The following is a 26,900-nucleotide window of genomic DNA, read 5'->3' as shown; positions in this document are numbered from 1 at the left end:
CAAAATGTGCAGGCACAATTCTTGTCGTTTGTTTAGTGAGAAATTTGCCTGCTCCCACTTTTCAGTTCTGTATGAATTTTTTATTCATTTGACGTATTTATCCGTTCTCCCTTTCCCGGAAATTTCCTGCAGATGCCCATGGTGGCAGCCCCTGAGTTGTGGGACTACCTTCCCATAGTCTAGCACAGGGTTCCCAAACTAAGGCCCGGGGGCCGGATGTGGCCCAATCACCTTCTAAATCTGGCCCGCGGACAGTCCGGGAATCAGCATGTTTTTACAGAATGTAAATGTAGAATGTGTCCTTGTATTTAAAATGCATCTCTGGGTTATTTGTGGGGCCTGCCTGGTGTTTTTACATGAGTAGAATGTGTGCTTTTATTTAAAATGCATCTCTGGGTTATTTGTGAGGCATAGGAATTCATTCATATATTTTTTTTCAAAATATAGTCTGGCCCCCCCACAAGATCTGAGGGTCAGTGAAACGGCCCCCTGCTGAAAAAGTTTGCTGACCCCTAGCATCTCTGTTGCACAGCTTCCATTGTATGTGAAGATGCACCTTTGACAATTAAGGTGTTTTTTTTTTGGTGGGGTTTGTGTGTTATGGGACATGCCTTGCTGCTCCTTGTTTGGACTTTGCTTTAGAGCTGCCTCATTTGATTCTTGCACATTATATTGCTGTAACGTGCCCTGCGACCTCATGGGAAAATCCTTTAAATGATCAACAAAGGAATACAAGTGGCTGGAGCTCAGTGAAAGTTACGGTGGGCGTTCAATTTCTCTGATCACTACAAAGCAGAAGGTGGACTGGGGTTATATACCGGCTGTCTCAAAACAATGTCCAAAATACCTAATTCTGGAGGGTGGTGCTGTATTTTCTCCAGGATCAGCCTGTTTGTTTACGTAGAACTGGGGAAAATGACTACAGTTTCCTATTGAAGTGAGACATAAAGACCCTCTTGCTAAGCACCTGTGGGGTTTTTTGTTGTTGTTGAGTCATTTCCTTTCCCCCCTGTTTTTAAGCTGTTGATGCATGCTTCTAATTCTGCACAGTACTTCCTGCATGTCTCTCCATTTACAGCCATCCTGTAGCTGGCTCTCGGGCGGTGCTAGATGCCAGTGTGTTTTTTCCTCCAATCCAGGTGGAACACAAAGAGCTGCCTGCTGTGTAATTGAATCATTGGTCCATCAAATTCAGTATTACCTACGGTGGGTTACCATAATTTGGCTGAGGGCCGTATTCTCACAGGGGTAATAATAATGTGTTGGAGGCCACAAGCCGGCAGTGGGCAGGCCCAGAGACACAAATGCTCTGGATTGCGATTAGCTAATCTGGAATAAAGACCAACATGCCCCTTACACTCGCATGCACGGATGTTGAAGTGATTGATACTGTGGGAGAGGCAACTTGGAGACACCAAAAAGATAAAGAATAAACAGGAGGGGGGAAAGTCTGATGGGGGCCGTTTCAGGGGCCACATAAAGTGATTTTAGGGGCCATCCATATATGATCTCCCAGGCCAGGGTTATCTATGACTGGTGATGACTTTTTTGCATTTTCAGTCGGGGATCTTTTGAAGTCCCACGACTCCCACCAGGGATGTCAGGAACTGAACAGGCATCCCTTTGCATCCCAAGCATGTGTTTTACCGCAGAGCTACAGCAATTACCTGAAGGTGCCTGTACTACACGCTGGACAGATTTCATGTACCGTATTTTTCGCTCCATAAGACGCACTTTCCCCCTCACGTAAGGGAAGGGGGAAAGTCTGTGCGTCCTGTGGAGCAAATGCGAGAACCAGAGCCCGTGCAGAGCCAGAGCCCCACGCAAAAGCCAGAGCCCGCGCAAAAGAGCCAGAGCCATGCCTAGGACAATTCAAGAAAGCAAATTTCCTCCTCTAAAAAACTAGGTGCGTCCTATGGTCAGGTGCGTCCTATGGAGCGAAAAAATACGGTATGTGCTGCCCTCAGTGTCCTCACGCCTGTCAAAAGAAAAGAAATACACCATTTGTGTTCACCCACACAGGCACACAAAAATAATAACCGGCCTGTTTCAGCAATATACAGTGGTGCCTCGCTAGACGAAATTAATTCGTTCCACGGGTCTTTTCTTATAGCAAAACATTCGTCTAGCGAATCCCATAGGAATGTACTTGTCACGGTGGCCGGAGTGGGCTACTTCAGAGTAACGACTCTACACAACTCTGCATTTTATCTTTTATTGGTGCTGAGTATTTACAGTGCTAATGGCAGTGCTATTTACAAAGACACATCTGCTCAGCTTGAATCAGAACCTCCAAGTGGCTTTTGGCGCGTCTTGCGCCAGCATAACAACTTGGGGAGACCCATCCTCTTCCCCCGACGCTTTCTGCGCAATTCCGGAGTTGGGGGGACGGGTCTGCCCCCCTTCCTTCCCCCTTCCTGTCCCACCTGGGACGATGGCTCTTCTACCCTGCCAGAGCCTTGGACACCACTTCCTGTTTCCCCACTTGAGCTGGAGCTTTCCCTCTTTTCAGCCTCGCTTGGGGCTGGGCTGGAACTCAGGAGGGGAGGGGCTTCGCGATATCCCTTGCCCCTCACAAAGTGTATCTGAAGAAGTGTGCATGCACACGAAAGCTCATACCAAAATAAAAACCCCTTGTCCCTCACAGTACTGAATTTTTTTCAACCTTTTTTTTGCCCATAGGAACGCATTAATTGAATTTCAATGCATTCCTATGGGAAACCGCGAGTCGCTAGACAAATTTTTCGTAAAACGCATTCGTCTAGCGAGCCAAGCTCCGCTCAAAAAATCCTTTCGTTAAGCGGAAATTCCGTTAAGCAGGGCATTCGTTAAGCGAGGCACCACTGTACTCCTTTTCATTCTTGAAACAGCCAGAAAATTGATGTGTGGATGTCACTCTGGAGCAATATCTGCCTTTTCTCTGGCTGTGGGATGCCCTTACCCTGGGAGCATGCCGGACATGGATGCTTTTGGTAGAGATCTGTCTCCCTGGGCTCCATGGCTGTTGTTTTTGTTTTTATCTGCTCTTACTGCTATGACTTGTTGTTCTTTTATGTAATTCTTGTGGGATCAAATGTTGCAGGGGGGGTGGTGGACTAAAAATAATCAAACAAATACAAAAACAAACCTTTCGAGTCACCCCATGCATGCTTATTTGTGGGAAAGTTAGGCTGGATTTGGTCGGCTCCGATGAATGTCATATGAGTGGGATCGTGCATAGTATTACGTCCCGGAAGGAAAAGGGAGTGGCGAGGAAAACCTCTGTAAATTTTCTCAGTGTGTTCATTCACAGCATCGCAATTTTACAAAAGCATCGTTGTAGGAGTCTGTGGCATGTTCCTGTCCCTCAGATTGATTAGCAAATTTTGTTTTGCAGACAGTGCAGGCTTACTTAAAGGATCTCTTTAAGTACAGTCATACCTCGGTTTAAGTACGCTTCAGTTTGAGTACTTTCAGTTTAAGTACTCCCCAGACCCATCTGGAACGGATTAATTCACTTTCCATTAGTTTCAATGGGAAAGTTTGCTTCAGGTTAAGTACGCTTCAGGTTAAGTACTCTGCGGACCGTCTGGAATGGATTAATCCACTTCCCATTACTTTCAATGGAAAGTTCGCTTCAGGTTAAGTACAGACATCCGGAACCAATTGTGTACTTAAACCAAGGTACCACTGTAATGTGTATAGTGTTTGCAAGTGTTCAAGTATTTGTCCTTCATGTAGATTATCTAAACTATAATCCTTACAACAACCCTTTCCGATAAATCAGTACAGTCGTACCTTGGATCCTGAATGCCCTTCCACCAGGCTGCAGAGACACATGTAGCTGAAGCCAGGCCAGTTGGTCAGTCCACAGGGCATGGAAGTGATTTAGACAATCTGAACCAGTCCCCAGCAGTTATTTAGTACTTCAGAGTATTTATTCCACTTGAATGGCAAGCATGAGGTGTTTTGCTGAGCAGACAGGGAATCACATTGGCTTTCCGCAGATCAGTACAAGCTTCCATGAAAAATGATACACCAAAATGCTTCTTTCTGCAGCTTATCTTTAGCTTTTGTGTCACGGCTTCTCGTAATGTAATATTATGGAAGAGCATTATGTCGCTGCTTTTTGTGACTTCCAGCGAGCTGCTGCACATAGTTAGCTGGCTTAAAATCTCGCCGAAGTCACGTTTAAGCTGCATGGCAGGATCACCGCCAGAATCCTCACTGGGGGAAACAGAAGGCAAGAGGATACTTTGTTGCTGACAGTAATTAGGTTCAGCCAAAAGGGCACGTTCATTCCAGGATGGGGAAACAGGGATTGATCTCTTTCCCTCCCTCTGCTTTCTGGGAATAATCCTCAAAATATTCCATGCTTACAGCGCTGATCCTAAAAAAATAGTTACTTGGAGGTAATACCCAGAGGATTGTAGCTGCAATCTTTCCCTGGGAATAAGCCTTATTGAACACAGTGGGACTGACTTCTGAGTAAACCATGCACAGGCTGCAGACCACCGGAGCACACCTCGAGTAAGCCTTATTGAGCATGACACGTGTAGGATTGTGCTGCTACTAATAATTTTTAGCTGGAAGTAGCCCTAACTTGAAATCAGCTGCATATGCTTCTCTGAAGAGCATGAGACTCTTAATCTCGGGGTCGTGGGTTTGAGCCCCACACTGGGCAGACGATTCTTGCATTGCAGAGGGTTGGAATACAGTCGTACCTTGGATCTCAAACACCTTGGCTCCCAAACGATCAAAACCTGGAAGTGAGTGTTCTGGTTTTCAAACGATTTTCGGAAGCCAAACATCCGGCGCGGCTTCTGATTGGATGTAGGACATTCCTGCAGCCAATCAGAAGCCACACCTTGGTTATCAAACAGACTGCTGGAATGCATTCTGTTCGAGAACCAAGGTAGATGACTCTTGTGGCCCCTTCCAGCTCTGTGATTCTATGATATACTGCGCATGGACAGAGATACTGTATTGTGTTAATTTCTCAACTGCCATTTCCAGTACTTGTTGCTCAGTCAAGGCATTTTAAGGAGCATAAAGAATAAATCTTAAGACTGTCTTACTGGAGAAACAGATCTGTTTAATTAAATTGTTTTTCCGGTAGTGTTTTCATTATCCTCCTTGCAGGAACAATCTTGATAGCGGTGTTTTTTTATATTAGCTTGAATCAAATCCAAAGAGATGCCTGGAATGAACACATGCTTCAGTTGACCAGAGGTCACAAAAGGCATTTAAACTCACCCAAGGCACTCTGCTCATACGGGGTGAGAAGGATGAAAACTTCAGCTGCCTAAGTGACGCTTTGAGGAAGTTCAGCAGGGCCTGAGGATTTAACTAAATCCGATACGTCACATCCCCAATTAGAAATCCTTATGGGGATGTGGGCAGGAGAGGTGGCGCATACAGGGCCAGCCACGGAAGCACTGAGCATATGGCACTGTTGTCCTCGGACGTGGAGGACTCCACTGCAGAAGACCCAGGAAGGGCTGAGCTTCCCTTGCTCTGTCACAGCAGGAGAATATTCAACAAGGTCAGGCCCTTTAAGAAACATAGCATCTTGAAGCACAGCTGGTGCTTACATTTAGGCTGCACCTGCTGATGCTGTCACGACTGGTATATAAAGCAGTGTTTCCCAAACTTGGGACTACAGCTCCCATCATCCCTAGCTGGCAGGGATGATGGGAATCGTAGTCTGGAAACAGCTGGAGACCCAAGATTGGGAAACACTGATATAAAGGCTCAGTCCTAGCTTGTTCCTTACCTAGAGCAGCTTCAGAACTTTACGTTGCCCATGGAAAACCCTGAACCCTACTGTGTCCCACCCCACCCAAATCCACCCATCCTACACACTGACCCACCTGAATCTTATCACACTTTGCCTTGCTGTACCACAAAGCGACACAAGATATTTCCTGCTGCTTTGCATAGTATGTTAAACATCTGTCTTTTTCCATTTACAGTCGTACCTTGGATCTCAAATGCCTTGGCTCCCGAACAAATGGGCTTCCAAACGATCGAAACCCGGAAGTGAGTGTTCCGGTTTTCGAATGATTTTTGGAAGCCAAATGTCTGGCACGGCTTCTGATTGGCTGTAGGATGTTCCTGCAGCCAATTGGAAGCTGCACCTTGATTTTCGAATGATTTCGGGAGTCGAACAAAACATCTCTTTCCATTTTCCCTTCTCTTTCTATTCTCCCTTCTTCTTCATTTCTCACTTCCTTTTTATTGTTTGAAACAAAAGGGAAAAAAGGGGGCAAGTGTAAAACAAACGATGGTGGTTATTTAAGTCATCTTTCTGAGATAGCATGCACCGAGTTCTATTAAAATAGTAAGATTAAAGCATTCCAAGCTGGAACAGATGTGAGGGTTTTCTAGTGCCACGTTCTAAACACTGATGTCAGTGCGTTTGCTTGCTGTGAGATTTTGTTATATCTGAGGCTGCAGTTCAGAGAATTGTGCGACCAGCTCTGTGCATCCAGTGGGATTTTCGCTCGTTGGATCTTTGGTTCTCAAACAACAACCTGCTGCAGAAGGGTACTCTGCACAGAAACGTAATGTGGCATTATAGCTGAGGTAGGCTAGACAGACCAGTGTTAGAAGCTGAGATATGAAAGCTAGCAGCTAAATGGCACCTTAAACCAAGGTTATGGGTGCAACAATGGAATATTTAGACATGCTTTTTCATAACAAGAATACAAAGCTGAAAATGAATGAACTGCAGCTAAATTATTGTGTTCACTTTCCACATGGTCTCTTCTCCAGCCTTCAGAGAGTAGCTGGAAGTGGGGAGGCAGAAAAAGGTCCTCCTAGGGTTGTGGGTGGCGCTGTGGTTTAAACCACTGTGCCACTTGGACTTGCTGATTGGAAGGTCAGCGGTTCGAGGCCCAGCTCTTGCGACCTAGCAGTTTGAAAGCACGCAGTGCAAGTAGATAAATAGGTACCGCTCCAGCCGGAAGGCAAACGGCGTTTCCGGCTTAGTCATGCTGGCCACATGACCCAGAAAAACTGTCTGCGGAAGTAGACAAACGCCGGCTCCCTCAGCCTGTAAAGCAAGATGAGTGCCGCAACCCCAGAGTCGTTTGCGACTGGACTTAACTGTCAGGGCTCCCTTTACCTTTACCTTTTCATTCCGCTCTGCAGTTTTAATTGAAAATCTTAAGTGCAGTACTTCGCCCAGAGCTCAGAAACTGCTCGCCCTAATGAAATCCCTTGTTGCAAATTGCGCCTAGAACAATGGGAGATTTGAAGACTGAGACAGACCCAATGCATGATCCAACCATGCGGTGGACAGAAGGAAAAGCCAGGAAGAGGAAGGATATAAGACTTCTGGGGGACTTGTGGATCCTTTGGAGGCTGTGTTGAACTCCCAACTCCAGCCAGCATCAGCAGAGGACAGAGTTCGTGGGAGCTGAGGTCCAAGCACATCTGGAGGGTCCACAGATTCCTGCCTTAGGAAGCGGAGGAGCGCTACAGAGTAGCTAAGCAGGGGACCTGGGGAACCTTGTACGATTAGCAGTAGTGGATTTCCTGAAAAAGTGAAACTGAAAACATAGCAGAACCAAATGATAGAGGTCATGAGAAGTGACACTTTCCTATACCCTAAAGATTTATTTTGCCATCTGTCTTAACTCTGTCTGGAAGGAGTGCCTGAGATGCGTTTGGGGGCCAGAAGTATCGCTCTGCTAATCCAGATGTGCTGAGGCTGCTGTTTGCTAGGAAACGCTGCAAGTTGTTAAAAGCCTCCTTGTTTGACATTCAAAAGTAAGGTAGAATAAATCCTTTATATAAAGAAGCCACAAATCACGAGGAAACAGCCACTCCTCTGACTTTCTTTGGCTCCGCCATGGTGTGATCTTCAACGGACGTTTCTGACGAGGCTCAGAAGGAACCCTTTTATAGGTATGCTACTTTCTGTTTGCTCAAAATGTGGAACTGCACCAGCCTTTGGTAAAGTCTATGAAGCAAGTCACATGAGCAGCTTGCTTGATTTCCTGTTTAGAGAAAGTCAGCAATTACAGTGCACTCAGCTGTCAGTTAATGCAAACCTGCAAGCTGTGGTGGGTAGCCTGGTGGACGTAAACTGGGGAGATCTGGGCGTATTGAGCGACCTTGAGCCATTCCCTGGCTCTCAGCCTAACCTGCTTTGCAGGATTGCTGTCAGGGTAAAAAAAAAGTAGTATAAACACTGACAACTGGGAAACACTGGCCTGCAAGCGCTCCAGTTGGAGAACAGCCTTTACCAAAGGTGTCATGGGCTTTGAAGACACTCGAACTCAGGACGCAAGGGAGAAACGTGCAAAGAGGAAGGCACGCTTGGCAAATCCACACCGTGATCAACTCCCACCCGGAAACCAATGTCCCCACTGTGGAAGGACGTGTGGATCCAGAATTGGCCTCCACAGTCACTTACGGACTCATTTTTAAAACCATGTTTATGGAAGACAATCTTACTTGGCGTAGTGAAGAAGAAGAAGAAGAAGAAGAAGAAGAAGAAGAAGAAGAAGAAGAAGAAGAAGAAGAAGAAGAAGAAGAAGAAGAAGAAGATGATTTGTGCGTGGGGAGCTTAGGTGATAGTTACATCCGTGCCAGACAATTAAAGCACCAAAGAATCCTGTTTTACCCTTTGCAGAGCTACAATTCCCAGCACCCTTAATGAACTACAGTTCCCAGGATTCTTTGGGGGGCAATCCACATGCTTTAAACATATGGTGTGTATGTGGCTTACATTGCATTGAGGCAAGAGTTATCCTGCACTTTCCAGTGTGTGTCTCCCCATCATTCTACCTACTGCAAAATTCAGATCTTTGGGGGAAGCACGTTTGTTGCGCAACACCTCCCAATAACCTATAGCTTGGCAGCTCTAATTTTCCAGTATGTGACTGAATCTCATCCAGAAATAGTGACAGTCTGGGAATTCCCATATGCTCCCTCTGGGTCCTCCTCCATCCTGTGTCTGCTTCTCCGGTAAAAGTTTCCTGACCTGTCATAGCATCACAGTTTCTGCAGTAATCCTTTTTGTCAAGTGCCGCTTTCTTCCTAGCCTTTCTCCTGGCCATTTAACTTATGCTAGAAAGAAATAATAATTTGTTCTTCAAAGAGCTGAAAGTGCTTTGAAAGAGATTGTGACTCATGGTGGGAGTACACCCCCCCCCCTTTGGCTTTAGTGAACAGGATTTGTAGGTTTTCCGGTTGTTTCGAGGTGACAGTCAGACAAAAGAAATAAATGTGTGCGCCCTTTGTAAATCCTCTTCCAAGTAGTGACATTGCTGAAGTTTGGAATTACCTGCTGTGGACTATGATATTCCTGCATGCATTATGCAACCAGACATCATTTCCATGATAGGTTTTTCTGCAGCTTGAAATACAGAAACTGTATTCCGTATTCTGCCCATGCACAAAATGTGTATTCAGTTTGAAAATGATACAGCAATATGATCCAGTGCAGCCAGTGTCATGAGACAATTTAGAACTATCCTCTCTTTCTAAAAATAATTTAAAAAATCATTGCAATAATGCTTGTAATTGCTGACTCAGTTTTGAAGCGAGCTACTCCCAAGTCTCTGACTCCGGCTTTAGAAGTTTAGTTCCGTCGGCTGATGCGTTGACCCAGTTTGCACATGCAAATCCTGGCTTAATAAACTGGGATATGCACAAGCTTCATGCAGCGGTGCAACTAGATCAGAGGTTTTCAACCTTTCTGAGTCCACGGCTGCCTTGACCAACTGCATTCTTTTTGCGGCACCCCTGTGGGGCTCAGGAGCCCAGGTGTGTCACCCCTTGCCTGCAGAACCAGCAGCCTCTCACCCTTTTTCAAACACCCTCCCTTGTAGAGTGTTCCCTCAGCCTCCTCTCTTCTCCCCTCTCCCTGGGAATCCTCTGGACAACCACTGCTGCTGCACCTGGTCTCTGAGCTGCCTCCCTACCCCAAAGAGAGGTGCCTTCTCACATTGCCTTCTAGGGGCCCAGGAAGCAACCCCAAGCCCAGCGGCGGAGCTTCATGCTCCACCACCGGGGGCGGAGAGCAGGCGCGCTGCCCCCAGGGACGTGGGGGTGGGGCGCCCACACATTTTGGGGGCAGGCACATGTTTTGGGGCGGGACAGGCAGCCGTGATGGCGCCCCTGGGATTGTGCCGCTCGGGGCACCCCGCCCCCACCACCCCAATCTTCCTATGCCCCTGCCCTGGCCAGCCCCAGAGGTACCATTCACCTGGAAAGCTTGTAGCCAGGGCTGCTGCAACAAACTGCCAGGGGCGTAGCAAGGGGGGAGCGGAGGGGGCAACACGCTCCCAGCTCTGTCTTTTGGGGGGCAGCGCAAGCGGCGGCGGTGGCACCTCACTACATAGCATGCATGCGCAGCGTCGCTATGTAGCAACGCATGCGGAGTATGTAGCGACGCTGCATATGCACGCTACGTAGCGATGCCCCGCCCCCGGGTTTACCACTCTGGGTGCCCAAGCGGCTTCCTACGCCAGTGCAAACTGCTGTGCAAGCCTTTGGGTGGCAGAAATGCGAGAGGGCATCAGAAGAGGGAGGGATGGAGGGAAGGAGAGAGGGAGGGAAGAGGGACAGAGGCTCACGTTGCCCGCAGCACCCCTGACCGTCATTGAAGGCACCCCAGGGTACCATGGCACACTAGTTGAAAACCACTGAACTAGATGCTTTTGCAGCCTATTCAGACTGCTTTTTGAGGGAGTGGCAGGTGTATTCTACAGCATGTCATTAACACAGGAGTAGTGAAGTTATCTGTTATGTATTCTGTGGTCTGTGTTTGCCTGAGCTTGAGTCTGGACTAAGGATTCTGAGCCCTTATCCATACATCATTCTGCTTTTTAAGTTGTTCCAAGATGCTTCCCCAGTGTTAATGCCCTATTGCTGTCTGGAGGGGCAGTCTTGTGCTGTAGTGCAATAAAAGCAGGACATCTCCTCCACCCCAGAAGTGTTTGCGGTATAAAAAGTTACAGGATTTCAGCAGGAAGTTTTTGCACTGATTAGAAGTGTGGCGCTCAAATCGTTAGCGTAACACTCAAATTGTCAGCGTAACACTCAAAACGGAAGTGTGGCACTCAAAAAGAAACACGTTCATCTTCCAATAAACCGGAACACTTACTTCCGGGTTTGCAGTGTGTGGGTTCCAAGTTGTTTGAGTACCAAGGCATTTGAGAACCAAGGTACCACTGTAGATCTTGAGAAAGATGATGTGGTCCCTGCTCCCCAACTGAACCAGTATTTGAAAACAGGCCTTTCGGCATTTGGAAGATTCGCTTGTGGCCTCCTGTAGGCATTAAAAAAAACCAACCTGAACAAATTAAGAGGCATGCATGCAAGCATTCCTGGTCCCTTCCCTCCTTAACAACAGGAAAGGGAGGGCGTCTCCAGACCATGAAGGGAGAGCCAATTAGGCATCTTTCCAAGATTCAGAGAGGCAGACAATTATCTGATTTTCTAGAACAACAACAATTAATCCTTTTACCCACCATCCTTATGTGGAGCTCATTTCAGTCTTCATGAGCCACTGTGTGTGTGTGTGGTGTGTGTGTGTGCAACTGACAGACCCACTTGTTCTCCAGCCCTCTTCATGGAAAACTACATGGACCAATCGTGTGAGGTGATAAAATTAAGGTTCCTCTGCTCCTATGCAAATAATCACCCCACATTATAAAGTGGGCATTGCCAGCTGTGTGACTATTACTGGCCTGTTAACTCGATTCCTGTTCAAGATTACAGATAATTGCAACTCAGGGCATCACGCATGGAGGAAAACATCCTAACTGGCAAATCACAATAATATTTCAATCCGGTTAAAAGGTTGCTCAGACAGAGAATGTGAAAAGAACACACAGCATCACTGAAACCTTTTCCAACCTGGAGCTCTCGAGATCTCGGACTACAACTCTCATGAGCATGGCCAGTGGTCATGAATGATGGGAGTGGTAGTCCTAAACATGCGGAGGGCACCAGGTTGGGGATGCTTTGCATGTGTTGATAAAGTGAGATGGTATCATACAGTTCTGCAGTATCCTGTTGTTAGGAATGCTGCTTATTTGGCACTACTGAATGAGAATTTGGGCATTAAATGGGTCAAGTAATCTCATCCTTAAACACATTCTTGAAAAGTTTCCAGTTCCTTCCAGCTCGTTGTATGATCTCAGAGTTTAGATTCCATGTCCGGTAATGTTGATCTTTTTGAAACTGTGAAATTTTTCAGTTATGATCAACAAAATGAAAAGTCACTCACCAAAGATAAGAGGCGAGTTGGCAAAAAGTGCAGGAGTTTCAAAAGAGGAGAGGCATGAGTAAGCGTTTCCCATCCCACTCCGAACAGAAAGTCCTCACAGAACTTGACAAAGGGCGTTTCGTCCTGGCCTGCATCCATCTCCCTACACGCAGGATCTCCAAATGGCTCCAGTAGGAGGTTCTATGGGTTGCTACTATAGAAGGAACTCAAAATCCCAAAGAGATAAGAAACAGTAATGTCTCTGCCAAGCTGGGTAGTTTCAGAAAGCTAAGTGTGGTAGCTCTATGGGTGCAAGAAGACAGAAAGTGCCATAGCTTGCTGTGGTGTGCTACATTGGTTTTAGCTGTCAGTATAAAGTGTGCTGAAGCAAAAAGAAGGAAAAACCCTCAGGCCACAGCTCAGTGGGAGAGTAGATGATTTGCAAGTAAAAGGTCCTTGGTTCCAGTGTTTGAAATTAGCCAGGTGCCAGGTGCATTTTGCACCTGGTTATCGGCCACTTGCAACCAAGTGGAGATGCCCGGGTGCCAGACCTCTCCACCAACTGGGGGATCATTGGAACTTGACTGTTTTCGCACACTTATACGGCATCCTGTAGATTCTGTCAGTTATATTTCATCAGCACAATCTGAATCAATTTCAGGAAGCAAAATGCTTTTTCTGTGCAGCCTAAGCAGGAGCAGCGAGCAACGGTATAGTGAATTGTTGTCTCTTGCCTTTGCTTGCCCCACCCCACTGCCCTGATCGCAGTTGTGAATAATATTCTTACGTTATGAATGGTCTGTGTTGCCATTTTTAAAAAAGAGGTCTGAATAGGCCAATATATATGTGGACTGTCCCTGGATCAAGCGACTTTTAAGTTCCCAGAGATCTTAACCTAGCTTGAGGTTGCCGTATGAACTAGCCAGATAATCAATCCCAGTCAGTCCATCATTTGAAAAATAAGACTTTGGAGCCGTATTGCTCCCAAATGGCAACTAGACGTTCTATTTTGGTTTAAGGAGTCATTTGGCAGCTAGCTTATTTATCCGAGTTTCTAACATGGCTTGGTTCTGTCCCCAGGATCTCCAGTTATTGTGTGGAGACAATGCTGAGCAAAAGGGACCAGTGGTCTGACTCAGCTTCTGATGCTTCTAACCTGGCATCCTGGGTCTGCCCATTTGCTTTCTCCCAGTATTTGAGAAGCAGGAGCTATGTTGCAGCAGTGCAGGCTATTCCCTGGATGAATCCCCACTAACATTTCAAGGTGTGGCACAGTAAAACAAGGAACACCATCTTCTGCTTGCTCCTCTGTGCAAGTTTCAAAAGTGGCTACAGGATTAGCGCAAATGATCAAACCAGTAGAGCCTGGAGCTAATTCAGACTACTCTTGGTGCAACTAAGGGTGGTTTCCTTCAGGGGACTGAAAAACGGCATGTCTCCCACCTATGTTCTGACATTTATTCAGTCAACAAAAAGCCAAATTGTTGATCAGAAGTTCTAGAATACTTGCTCTGCAAAATCTGCAGGAAGGATCGGGTTTCATGGACAGCAGGTTATATAGATTACAACCCTAAACATTTTTATTTCTGCAAAAGTCCCATTCAAATCAAGCAGATATTATTAGATGCAGATTTCTAGCATGTCAGGGTTATTACCCCATGTCCATGCCTTGTCTGTTTCCCTTTCATTTACCCTAGCATAGGTAAGGTAAAAGTGCCCCTTCTCCACCTGTGATTAAACATTATCCTGCAGCATTATTTAAAAACCATTGCAACCTCTGGAGTGCCCACAGCACTACAAAGCCTTGTTAACTGTTCAACTACTGGGCATTGAGTAAAAGCAATTGAAATGCATTTGGAACATTTAAATCCTGGGCAATAGGGCATCAGGTTTATTATAGGCCAGGTCTATAAATCAAGACTGCAAGCTCTCTAATTCTTTAATGAAGATAAATGCTTTCGAGATTAATATGGGAATCAGCTCTGAGTGCTGCTCTCGGTGACTTTTCTAGATGACACTATAAATTACACATAGAAACACCCAGTGTGCATCTAAGACTCAGAGGGAGCTACTTTGGCATTGAGTAAAAAGTAGTACTGCGAAGTCACAGTACAATGATGCCAGGGTGGATTATTGCAGAGTTACCAGTTTGGTTCAATATGCTTTTGCATAGCAAGGGGTGGGGAACCAATGGCTCTCCAGGTCTGGACTCCAATGTCCATCAGCTCCATCCAGCATAGCCAATAGTCAGGGGTGATGGAATTTGTAGTCCAGGGCCACTGTGTAGCATTAGCAATTGGCTGGACAGCGTCGCCTGCAAGCATCCGACCAAAAAAGTTGGGTGTGTGATGTGGTGGTTCTGTATCCTCTGAGAAATAGACCCTAGGATTAGCTAAATGAAGTTTTGGATTTGAAGTCCTGTTTTGTGTGTGATGTCCTTCATGCCTCGCCTTCCTTTTTAGGCGATCCTTTCTTGTGCTAGAAATAAGCTGAAAGAGGGATACGCATACACAAGGTGAGAATAAGAAAGAATTCTTCATCAAAAGAAGACGTCTCAGTGTTCAATCTGTAATTCAGCCATGTGGCTTTTGCTAAATGATGAGACACAAGTTTCTAAGAAACAAGAGGTTAACTAGATGTTCTCTTCTGCAGATGTCTACTCAGACGTATCCCCTCCGTGGTGCTTATTTCCAGGTAAATGTGCATAGGATTTCAGCCTATGTTGGAACTTTTGAACGATAAGAGAATGCACAGAAGTGTTTGAGATAGTAGGAAAGGGGCCATCAATACTAAAGCATGTAGTATCAGCCGAAACATGAGTTGCACTTTATTCTTGTTCGGGCTGTGTAGCAAGTTTAACTTCTCTGTGTTGCTGCACATGCATACTTTTAAGTTTTAGATGATGATAGGTGCACAGAAACATTCAGTACAGTTCTCCTAGAAGTAGTTGGCTGCCGTTTTTCAGCTGGTTTTCAAAAACGCAGAATTGCCATGGCCCCAGACCTGGAATCTACAGAGGTAGAGTCCTCCAATGATGTCAGCCTCAAGGAGATGGATCCATTCCTTGGTCCATGTCATGCAGAGCTGCTGTCGCCAGAGCCCACACCTCCTCCCCTACACCTTCAAGAGACTCCTCTGTCATCAAGCTCTAAGGTTGACCCACAGATGACTTAGAGGACCAGGAGAGCCCCGAGATAATCCCCACAACTTGAAACCCAGGACCTAGAAGAAGCAAATGGCTGCAGAGGAAGGTCGTGGGACCTTTAACCAGTCAGATTCAGGGGGCTGGGTCTCTAATTAATGAATACCTAACACTCCCATTGCTTGGGAGAAAAGCAATGACAAACCTAGACAGCATCTTAAAAAGCAGAGACATCACCTTGCCGACAAAGGTCCGTATAGTTATAGCTATAGTTTTCCCAGTAGTGAGGTATGGAAGTGAGAGCTGGACCATAAAGAAGGCTGATCACTGAAGAATTGATGCTTTAGGATTATGGTGCTGGAGGAGACTCTTGAGAGTCCCATGGACTGCAAGAAGATCAAACCTATCCATTCTGAAGGAAATCAGCCCTGAGTGCTCACTGGAAGGACAGATCCTGAAGCTGAGGCTCCAATACTTTGGCCACCTCATGAGAAGAGAAGTCTCCCTGGAAAAGACCCCGATGTTGTGAAAGATGGAGGGCACTAGGAGAAGGGGACGACAGAGGATGAGATGGTTGGACAGTGTTTCAAAGCTACCAACATGAGTCTGACCAAACTGCGGGAGGCAGTGGAAGACAGGAGTGCCTGACATGCTCTGGTCCATGGGGTCATGAAGAGTCAGACACGACTAGACGACTAAACAACAACAACACAGGCAATAAGGACCTGCCACTACTCCAGGACACTGATGAGATAGATACTTGTATGTTTTGTCTCAGCTGCAGGGTCACTAACTGTGGTCCTGAAATCCATGTCTAGGCTTGTCTCCCAAGATGCTGATACTGCTTCACCTCACTTTCCTGTCTGCTTGCAACCATATTACTACTGACCTTTCCCCTTGGGGGGGGGGGTGTCATAACCTCTTTGTGGTGGTAGGCGTCCCCATGGATCAGGAGAAAAACAATCCTTGGCCCAGTTCTCCAAAACAGTAGGGAAACCTGTGTCTGGACTGTACCATCTGAGACTGCAGGTGGGGGTTCAAACTATTGAATGCTTCTCCATACCATAAATAAATAAATAAATTCTCCCCCCCCCTCCCACAGAAAAATAGGTGATGAAAAGAAGAGTTCTACTCTAACTTTCTCCTTTGGGGGCTAATTTTCTATAGGAATGTTTATTATAGAAGGTTTCCATAATGTTGGGATGGAGAATCTGTGGACCTCTTAATACCCCTTAGCCCCAGCCAGCATGGCCAATGGTCCGGGATGATGAGGGCTGAGGGTACCACAAATTCTGGAGGGCTGCATGCTTCCCACTCCTGCTATAATTGAAGCCTCCACCTCTGGTCTGAAGTGGTAAAGTCTAGACATAGGCCTATCACCTCATCTGCTGCTTGTGTGACATAGACCTTAATTGTGCCTCCTTTGTACCATATTGTGTGGAGTCATAATTTTGGGTTGTGCTTGATCCTCTGCCCATCTAGTTCAAGACCAAAAAATTTCCACTTGCTTCACCGAGCCAGGATTTGTTCCTGAAGTCATTTTGGGCATTGGGCCAGGTCCTTAAGAGGTGATGGCTTTGCAGATCATTTGCAGCTCATCAGCACGGTGCCAAAATATGTTGGGAGAAATGGCTAACCTTGCAGCTACTTCTTAGAACAAATTGGATGCGTATAAGCTTGTAGCCTGAGCTTCACTGTGTCCCCAGGATTTTGCTTTATTTTGATCTGGCTACCATCCTCATCCCTTGCCTGTCTCTCTTCTGAGAACAATTCTGCAACCAAGCCTGCTTTCATCCTGAAGACCCACCCAAGTGCCATTCCTTTGGGATGCCAGTGGGCAGAAGATGAATGAATTAATTTTCTTCTTATCCAGGAACGCAGGCCATATGGACCTCCTGAAGTCTGACGTATACTTGCATCTCCAAAGGCAAAAAATACTTAATACTTCCTTGCTGTCTGGACAGCTTCTCTTTATTTCCACTGATGAAAGCTAATTAGAAAAACACAGAATTCAAAGAGCCCATTTTAGAATCTGCAGCTAAACTGCTTCCCTCCCAATTCCCTGCCTCAAGCTCATTATCTTATTTCCACTTAATTTGTTTAGGAAATGTTAGGTTTGCTGGTGCTTCTGTTTGCCCGGCGGGGTAGGGTGGGGGAGAGCATTGATCTCTTTTTGTGCAAGTTCATGTGAAGCCAGGGAAGTCAGCAAGGGGGCATCACCAAAGTCCGTGCGTATGTAGAAGTCTCTGACGTCTGCATCGCTGGATTGTGTCTTCCTGCAGGCCTGAACAATGTGTTCACAACTTAGGTCCAGGATACCTCAGGGATGACCTGAGGCCTCGAATCCCAGCTTCCTCACTGGGTTCATCTGCAGATGTGTCATTGGTCATTCCCTGAGTTGGTGAGACTCATTTGACAACAACGAGAAGCAGAGACAGCTCAGTCCTGTAAAATACCCTGCCAACAGAGTTTCAGCAGGCACCTTCTGTGCCAACTTTTAAACGCCTGCTGGAAACTTTCACATTTTTGCCGGGCAGGTGCAGGCAATTAGGGACACTTCCTTCCACAATTGAGGTCTGTTTTTAACTCTTTTATGGTCTTACGGAAAGGTTTCATTGCTGTCAACCGCTTTGATAAATTGCTGTTGTTGTGACACAGTTGTACCCACATATTTAAATGAATAAACAAATAAGAATCAAATCTGTCCACTGACCTTTGCCTTTGGTCACGCCTGCTTTTTGCTTCCCAATCCATTGAAATGTGACCCCCCCCCCTCCAAGGCTGCCAATAAGGGAATGAGGCCTTCAGGCTGAAAAGCATTCTGACATCTGCCTTAGGTGGATAACTTTTTAAGCAGCTTCCAGGAGCATAGCTGCCAAGTTTTCCCTTTTCTCATGAGGAAACCTATTCAGCATAAGGGAATTTCCCTTAAAAAAAAGGGAGAACTTGGCAGCTATGTCCAGGAGGCAAATAGCAGCTCAGGGTGCAACGTGGGGAAGCAGAGTTGGGGGAGGCAGGTAGGCAGGGCTGTTGGAAAAAACACACCCATGTGGTGTACATACACCTCCTCCCTACATTTCTTTGGAATGAGGACCAAAGGCTTTCACATTCCTTCATATGCAGATGAAAGTGTTCTCTAGTGACCTGTTGTCTAACCGATGCCACAGCCCTTTGACCTCTCAGCCTCCATAGATCTCTTTTCTTCCTCTCTCCCATGCAGCAGCTGCCTAAATGCTTTCAGCCTCCTTTGGAATCCACCATGCCATGCTTGAAACCACTATTCCCTTCTCAGTATTCCCAGGTTACCCCCTTTTTTGTGCACGGCTGACCTCACTGGTTGGGAACTGGTTGTTTTGCAAATACTGAATTAGACTGGCTACGCTGCTTCTGCTATTTCACTGGGAAGATGAGGTTGCACTTTCTGTACTGATGGGGCGTTGTGGAGTAGCGGCTCCCAAGCTCCGCCCCCCCATGGACCACTTAAAAGGATCTTGGGGGATCACATCACGATTTTTCTGCCTGTTGTAGCAATTGCAATTAATGCACCGTGGTAGATGCTGCATGATTTTTAACCTCATTTTTACAGACACCCCATGGTGGTTCTGGATAAAGCTCCTGAACCTTCAGCTCTCAATTAATTGCACAACTGCTACAGGCTACAGCGGACACGGAGCAATGGATTCAAACTTCAAGAAAGAAGATTCCACCTAAACATTAGGAAGAACTTCCTGACAGTAAGAGCTGTTCGGCAGTGGAATTTGCAGTCTCCTTCTTTGGAGATCTTTAAGCAGAGGCTTGACAGGCATATGTCAAGAATGCTTTGATGGTGTTTCCTGCTTGGCAGGGGGTTGGACTGGATGGCCCTTGTGGTCTCTTCCAACTCTATGATTCTAGGCAACTTCACAGCCCTCCCTACACACTGAACCCCCCCAGCCACATTAACAATCCACTTCATATTCTGCCTCCTTCTTACCATCAGCAAAATGGGTCTATCAACATAGGGTTGGAACAGATCTGAAAACAAGAGTCTTGGACCACCCACCCCCATATTCCCTGGCCCTGTTCACACAACCCAGACCACAGTTCTTGAGAACAGATGCAGTGCAGCAAGGACACCCGTGGATTCACAGAGACCGTGCAGAGACAGAAGTGCAGAGAACAATTAGGTTTATGTAGCCTGTGCTGCTGAATCCTCTAATGAATTGATTCTGTTCTCCCAGGGGAGCACAGGAACTGCAAAAGCAAGAGACCTCGTGCTTTCCCGCAACTTTTGGCAGAGCTTTAGCAAACCATTCTTCAAAGAGGAAAGCAAAAATAAAGGGGGTGAGGGAATAAATCCTCCTCCATTTTCTGTGCAGTTCACTTCGCGGTCTTTTGAACGATAGCATGGGATAGGATTGTTGTCCTTTGAGAAAAGGTTAGATGGCTCTTTCTGCTGTGTCTGGCAGTTTCCCCCCCTCTCCAGTGGAATTGCAATGCAGGCACTTTGCTTACAGGTGCTCCGAGCGCAGATTTTTGCACATGATAATAGCTTCTGGTGCATCTGCATTTTCAAGTGGTGTCCTTGACCGGCTAATGCGATGGGGGTTTTCAGGAAAATGTTGAACTGGGTTCCCCCCTATGCTTGTTAGGGCACTTTGCTTCAGGAATTTTTCTGATGCCCTCCTAGAGAGTGATCTAATGTTCGCTTTAGCCTTACTTAGCAAGCAAAGCGAGAAACTGAAATCTGCCGTTCTTGCCTAATACGTACTGTATTTGCAGTTGACATCCATTCATTTTTGCTAATGAGCTTGTGAAACAGAAAGGGGGGTGGGAAATCTGCCCCACATTGCTGCTAACGGTGTCCAGAGCTTGGATTTCAACACTAGTCCTGGAATCATCGGAATATCAGAGACTTTTGAAATTGCGACTATGAACGTAAGAGGTATTCATAACCCAGTTGAATTCCACAAGCAAAGGAATGCAATGCTGCAGCTTTAAAAAATTGCTCCGTACATAAGCCGAGTGCAGATCTCTGTAATATTCATTTAGCATCCTGCTTAGGCTACTGATGATGTAATACAAGGTGTCCAAAAAAATGTTGGGGCTTGGAAGGGCAGTGACCAATGCTCTCCTTTTCTAGGGCATAGTACCAGACTGGAGATAATTTATATGCATGTTCCTCAGGGCTACTGGATTTAGGCACTACCATAATGGCTTGGGAAGAAGCCACAGGTGAGCAGTAGATGTGAAGTTGCCTTATTCTGAGTCAGATAATTGGCTCATCTAGATCAGAGTTGTCTACACTGGCTGGCATAAGCTCTCCAAGGTTTTTGATGGGAGATTTTCCCAGCTGTGGCTGGAGATAGCAGATACTGAATCTGGGAACTCTTGCAATGAAAAGCATCCACTCCATCATGGAGCTAATATAAATTGGCCCGCCAAGAGCTGCTGGAAATGACAGACAGGAGTCTCCTCAGTTGGGTCTGACAGGTGGGTTGGGTAGCTGGGGTCCATAACCAGCCCATTTTAGAATGAGGCAGGTCCCATTCAGACAGGTCTGGTTTTGAATTCTAAGGAGCAATTCTCCTATTAGGACAGATCAGACTTGGGAAGCCCTGGCCTGATAACTCTTAAGTCCCCAACAGAATTTCCAAGGTTCGAAAGAGGATGCACTCCCTTATAACAAGGGTGGCCAGCGTTGAACTCCAACTCCCATCAGCCTCGGTCAGGAATGATGGGAGTTGTATTCCAGCAACTTATGGGGCACTGTGTTGCCTTGTGAAGTTCTCAACAAATCAGAGAAGCAGCCTGGGAAACCAACCACTGCCTTGGGAGGTTCAGTGGAAAGGCCTGGGAAGAGCTGATGCTACCAAGGACCTCCTGATTGGATGACATTTGCTTCTAGGTTTCCTGGGCCAGGCTGTCACATCAGTGCAAATTTCTGTGACCTCATTGAACAGAGGAGGAAAACAGATCTTTTCACTTTTTAAGTTACGTGGAATGAAATAAGGAGAATGAGAAACACCCCCTAACCATTTCACCCTGCCTCCCTTCGCTGTCTTTCAGGACGATGATTCCTATCACTGAATTCCGCCAGTTCTCTGAGCAGCAGCCAGCCTTCCGGGTGCTGAAGCCATGGTGGGATGTCTTTACAGACTACCTTTCCGTTGCCATGCTGATGATTGGCGTCTTTGGTTGCACGCTGCAGGTAAACAAACAGGAATGCTATCTGATGCTGCCAAGGTAGGGCTGGGAAACTATTCCCAAGTGCTAGCAGAGTTGGTCAGAGTGGAAGACAGATACAGTGGTCCCTTGACTTCCGAAGTACTCGACTTACGAAATTTCGAGTTACGAATGGGAAAAAATGGCTGCACGCGTACAGGTTTTTTTGACATCCGAAAGGAAAACCGTTGCGATTTAGATGGGGTTTTCTCAACTTACAAATTTTAGATGCAGTTTACTCGACTTACGAATTTTTCCATTTCCAATGCATCCCTATGGGAAACCACTTTTTTTTACGTACAAACTTTTCGACCTAGGAATGTGCATTCGGAACGGATTAAATTCGTAAGTCGAGGGACCACTGTAGTCAGAATTTCTATTACTACTACTACTACTACTACTACAGTTGTACCTTGGTTGACAAACACCTTGCGACTCAAACGTTTTGGCTCCCAAACACTGCAAACCCGGAAGTGACTGTTCTGGTTTGTGAACGTTCTTTGGAACCAGAACATCCGACAGGGCTTCTATGGCTTCCGATTGGCTGCAGGAGCTTCCTGCAGCCAATCGGAAGCTGCAGCTTGATTTCCGAATGTTTTGAAAGTCAAACGGACTTCTGGAACGGATTCCGTTTGACTTCCGAGGTACGACTGTACTACTAATCCTTGGTTAAATAATACAGGAGAGAAACTACTAAATGGAACACTTTCCTCTTTTTTTTTAAAGTGCTTATAGGTTGGAATCTAATCAATGAACAGAATCCAGATGGACATTCTTTTTTAAAAAAAACACCTGCCCACAGTTTTTTTGGCTCCCTGCTGCTAAAATTCACTCCACTTAAAAGTTCTCAAAGTGCACCTGAAAGTTGCAAAACAAAACCTCAGAATTCGTCGTTTCCCCATCAAGTCAAAACGCAAACAATTAAGAAGCTTTGAGCCTGATCCATTTTCTTGCTTGGCAAAACCAAGTTTATCTTTCCCTCCCTCCATTTTCGTGTGTGATACCTTCTTAAATAGCTTTAATTCTTTGAAGGGGAAAAGCAGCACCCATTTCTGCCTCTCTCCCTCTTCTTTCTCCCATTTGGCAATCTCTGGTCTTATTTTTCTCCCTTGGTTCTGCTTAGAGATGACATGGAAGTGTTTGTTTTATTTAATGCCCCCCAATTAATAAATGTTCCCGAAAGGCAAAATAACAGAAAGCCTTAAGGGCTTGCCTTTTAACTAATAACTCATATTAATTCCACAAGGTTTTGCTGAAAGTTTAAACAACATCAGATTGTCCGGACTTGTTTAGGGTGGTCTCTACAACAGTGTCAAAAGTTTTGTAACATTCTGTTGGGCTAGAATTATGAGGAAGCCCCCCTTGAACCAGGAAAACTGTACCTCAGGGAGTTGGGAGATGTTCTTTTGAACCATATTAGGCATTGAAAGACTAATTCATTCCCCTTGAGGCAACAGCTTGAGGTTTATACCGTATTTCCTTTTGCATCTCTCGGTCTTTTCTGGGTTGGATCCACACAGACAGCACAATCCTAACCATGTCTGCTCAGAGAAGTCCTGTTGAATTCAAAAAGGCTTAATCCCAGTTAAATGGGATTTCAAGTTAGCCAGGTCCCATCATACCAACTTAAGCCGTCTCTGCTTCTTCCAAAAATCCTGGGAACTGTAGTTTTTATTGATCCTGAGAGTTGTTAGACCCCCCTATTGCCCCTCAAAGAGCTACAATTCCCAGGGTTCCTTGGGAAGAGTGACTGACTGTTAAACCACTCTGATAATTGCAGCTCCGTGAGGGTAATAGGGCTGTCCTAACAACTTAGAACCTCAGAGTTGGAAGGGACCCCCAAGGGCCATCTAGTCCAACCCCCTGCAATGAAGGAATCTCAGCTAAAGCATCCATGACAGACCCTTGACAGACCCAACATGATTGACCCTTAACAAACTACATTTAAAGGATAATTGGGAGAAAGGCCATTTTTAAAGTGGTATGAAGCTGCTTTAAATGTGTAGTGCAGAAGGGGTCTCAAAAGTCAGTGATTTCAATGGGTCTGATCTGATATAAGTATGACTAAGTCTGGATCCAGCCCTGTAGTTCCCGTGTTTATCTTATAGTTCAGTGGTTCCCAACAGGTGGTCCGGGGACCCCCAGGGGTCCGCGAGCTTTGCCAGAGGGGTCCGCAAGACGCTATTAGAATAAAAAATATATTAAATATATTTCGTATGATAACAGATTTTTTGTTTTGGCCGCTTCCTGCATGAGCAGAGTCTAGCGCAAAACTAGAATTAGATAGAGGCAGTAGTTCTGCTGTATGCCGTTAGGTGGCGCTTTACACTACTGTTTTGCAAAGAGGCAGCACGCGCATTCTACTAACGCTCACCTCCCCAAGATGCTTTGCGCGTGTCGGCTTCATTTGTGCGCTACTGCGCAGGTACCCTGTCTTCTCCATTCCCCTCCCTCCTCCCTGGCGCGCGCTGCCTCTTTGCGAAACAGTAGTGTTTGTAAACAAAGTGTTGTTTTTCGCGGAAGCTACAGTTCGCGTAGTTAAAAATGGACCGTTGGTTTAAAAGTGGTTCGTTAAAACGACAAAGGCCTACAGATGAAGAGGAAGAACTGTAAAAAATGTATCAATATAAAATATAAAAAGACTCTTAATTTGGCTCTCACTTTTTAATTTTAGGATTAGGAATTAATGGGGGTCCTTGTCACAATAGCGGCTTGATGAGGGGTCCTCGAGAAAATTTTGTTGGGAACCCCTGTTATAGTTAATTAAATTGTGCTTAATTTTATTAAGACTGTGCTTAATTTTAGCACATGACTCCCCTGCCAAAAAATAATAATCATGGGAATGGTGGTTCCACCCTCACAGTGCTGCAATTCCCAGAAACCTTAACAAACTACAGTTCCCAGTTTCTTTGGGGGAAGCTATGCACTGTAAATGTGCACCGAATGTGCTTTAAATGTACATTGCAGGTCTGCCCTCAGGAACAAACTGAGCTGTTTTCAGGTTGCCCATTTTGACCTAGTGGCGTGGTTGCCTGCCTCTTTCTTGGCTCTGGCAGTTCCTTCTTTTTGCACTACCGAATCCTTAAACTATTGCATGAATATACTTAAAAAGGATCTCGTTTGGGGAAAGAAGCGACCAGCCAGTTCTTTTTTTTTTGCTGAAGTAAGCACACTCAGAATGTGCAAAGCGATCGCAGCTCCGGGAAATGGCATGTGAGAATGCAAATATTTGCATTCCTGCCTATTGCTATTTTATAAATGCTCTTTCTAGATAGCAAGCCGTGCCTTCAACCAAAGCCAATGAGGATTTTCCCCTCCTGGCATGAATCTGTGATCGCTCAAGTAATGCCAGTAGCCGAGACCAATCCATCATCTGTGGTGTCACTGTTATTGATAACAGTGCTAAATATTTAATTTAGAGGGTAGAATCCTGCGAGGTGTCTGGTTCCCTGTCAGGCACATGACAGTTGAAAGCACCCAAGGAGCCTTGAGCACTCTGTAATGGTACATTACAGAGGCATTTTCGGGTTGCGCAGTCCTCGGAAACAGCGCCAGACTAATTGTACCGGGGATGGAAAAAGAAATTTGTCATCCGCAGAACTGTGGTCGTATATAAGCACTGATGCGGTGAGTCATTGCTCCACTGTGTTTTGAAGGGAAGTAGATGCTTCTCCACATGTGTGGACATCTTCCTTGGCAAAGCCTTCTCATCTGTCTTGCGCGTATTAGCCTTGAAAGGACTGTGAGCATCCTCTCTGTGGACAGAACAATTCCCACCAGCAGCACAGTAGTGGCAGTAGCATAACATGGGTTGCCAGCTCCCGGGGCTGTGCGGAGGGTGTGGGAATGGGAGGGATATGGATAGAGTATGCATGTGCATTCAACTACCTAACAGCATCTGCATCACCCAGGAGATCACAGCCGCAGAGATAATAAAAGAAGAGGCATTCCGTTGTCCAGAGAGGTCACTTTCTGGTTTGCATTTTCAATGGAGCCAAGCAACGGAAGAGCGCAGCTGTATTGAGGCAGCACCGGGTGTTGACATTTTGCACCCCCTAACAATTTTGCACCTGGGGCAATCACCCTGTGGGGGTTCCACCCCCCATGTTACACCACTGAGAGGTGGTAGATTGTAGCGGTTCCTAATAGCTGTTTGACTTAGAGCAGCCTGCTCCAACTTGGGGCCCTCCGTTTGTTTTGGACTACAGCTTCCTGGATAGCTCAGTTGGTAGAGCATGAGACTCTTAATCTCAGGGATGTGAGTTTGAGCCCCATGCTGGGCAAAAAAAGATTCCTGCTTTGCAGGGGATTGAACTAGATGGTCCTTGTGTTCTCTTCCAACTCTATTATTTTGTGATTCCATCAGTGCCAGCCAGGGTGGCTTTGGGTGCTGATTGATTTATTTGATACATTTATATCCCAACCTTCAAGACCTCCAAGCAGCTCAAGTACATGGTTCTCCCCCTCCTCATTTTATCCTCAGAACCACCCTGTGAAGTAGGTTAGGTTGAGAGACAGTGACTGGCCCATGGTCATCCCCGTGAGCTTCATGGCTGAGTGGGGACCAAAACCGTAACCTCCCAGGTCTTAGTGCAACACTGTAACCCAGTGTTTCTCAAGCATGGGTCCCTGGCTGTTGTTGGACTACAACTCCTATCATCCCTGACCACTGGTCCTGCTAGCTGGGGATGATGGGAGTTGTAGTCCAACAACAGCTGGGGACCCATGCATGAGAAACACTGCTCTTGACCACAGCGCCACGCTGGCTCTCATATAACCTGAAAGAAGAAATGTGGGGATCCTCCAATCTACTACAAAAATCTTGAGTTGGAGCAGACTGAAAATATATTATTTGTAAATATGCAATTTAAAGAAGCACAGTACTGTGAGTTTCTGTGTTCATTCCCACGGCTGCTTGATTCTAGTACCAACAAGTAAGGGACATGTCATTTGTCAAAATATTACGATAGCACTACAGGTCATAAATGTATGGTGTAGACCAGGGGTCCCCAGACTATGGCCCCCAGGCCGGATGCGGCCCAATTGGCCTCCCAATCCGGCCCGCGACGACCCCCGCCACCCGCTGCCACCGCCCGCTCTTACGGCGCGCGGCGCGGCGGCGGTCTTCAAAATCGGAAAAAAATCGCCGAAAATCCTTTGTGCGCATGTGTATGGGCCTCTCCCGACCCAGAAGAGGTCATTTCCGGTGCACTTCCGGGTCGGGGGAGGCCCATACGCATGTGCACAAGCGATTTTCGGCGATTTTTTTCCTGACCGTGTGCGTGTGCGCATGCGCACGGGCGCGCACTCCCCCGCCCTCCGGCCCGCCGCGCCGACCGAAGCCCG

General features: G+C 46.3%; 1 protein-coding gene across 4 annotated transcripts in view; it reads left to right on the top strand.

The window, feature by feature from the left end:
• The window catches only part of LRRC8C (leucine rich repeat containing 8 VRAC subunit C), a 38,173-nt gene that overhangs the window by 3,961 nt on the left and 7,312 nt on the right, over nt 1-26,900 (top strand). The window contains exons 2-4 of one of the 4 annotated variants that reach the window (XM_088673827.1): nt 14,861-14,902; nt 18,937-19,084; nt 21,399-21,540. In XM_088673827.1, coding sequence (XP_088529953.1) covers nt 21,403-21,540 — 138 coding nt within the window. In that variant the 5' untranslated portion in view covers nt 14,861-14,902; nt 18,937-19,084; nt 21,399-21,402. The remainder of the gene's footprint in view (nt 1-14,860; nt 14,903-18,936; nt 19,085-21,398; nt 21,541-26,900) is intronic. The other 3 variants (XM_088673828.1, XM_088673830.1, XM_035122932.3) reach the window with 3 other exon arrangements.

Source organism: Zootoca vivipara, chromosome 7 (genome assembly GCF_965207765.1).
Source record: "Zootoca vivipara chromosome 7, rZooViv2.hap1.1, whole genome shotgun sequence".
Classification (NCBI taxonomy): domain Eukaryota; kingdom Metazoa; phylum Chordata; class Lepidosauria; order Squamata; family Lacertidae; genus Zootoca; species Zootoca vivipara.
Note: the sequence above shows the minus strand (reverse complement) of the source record. Positions and strands in the feature narration are given on the sequence as shown.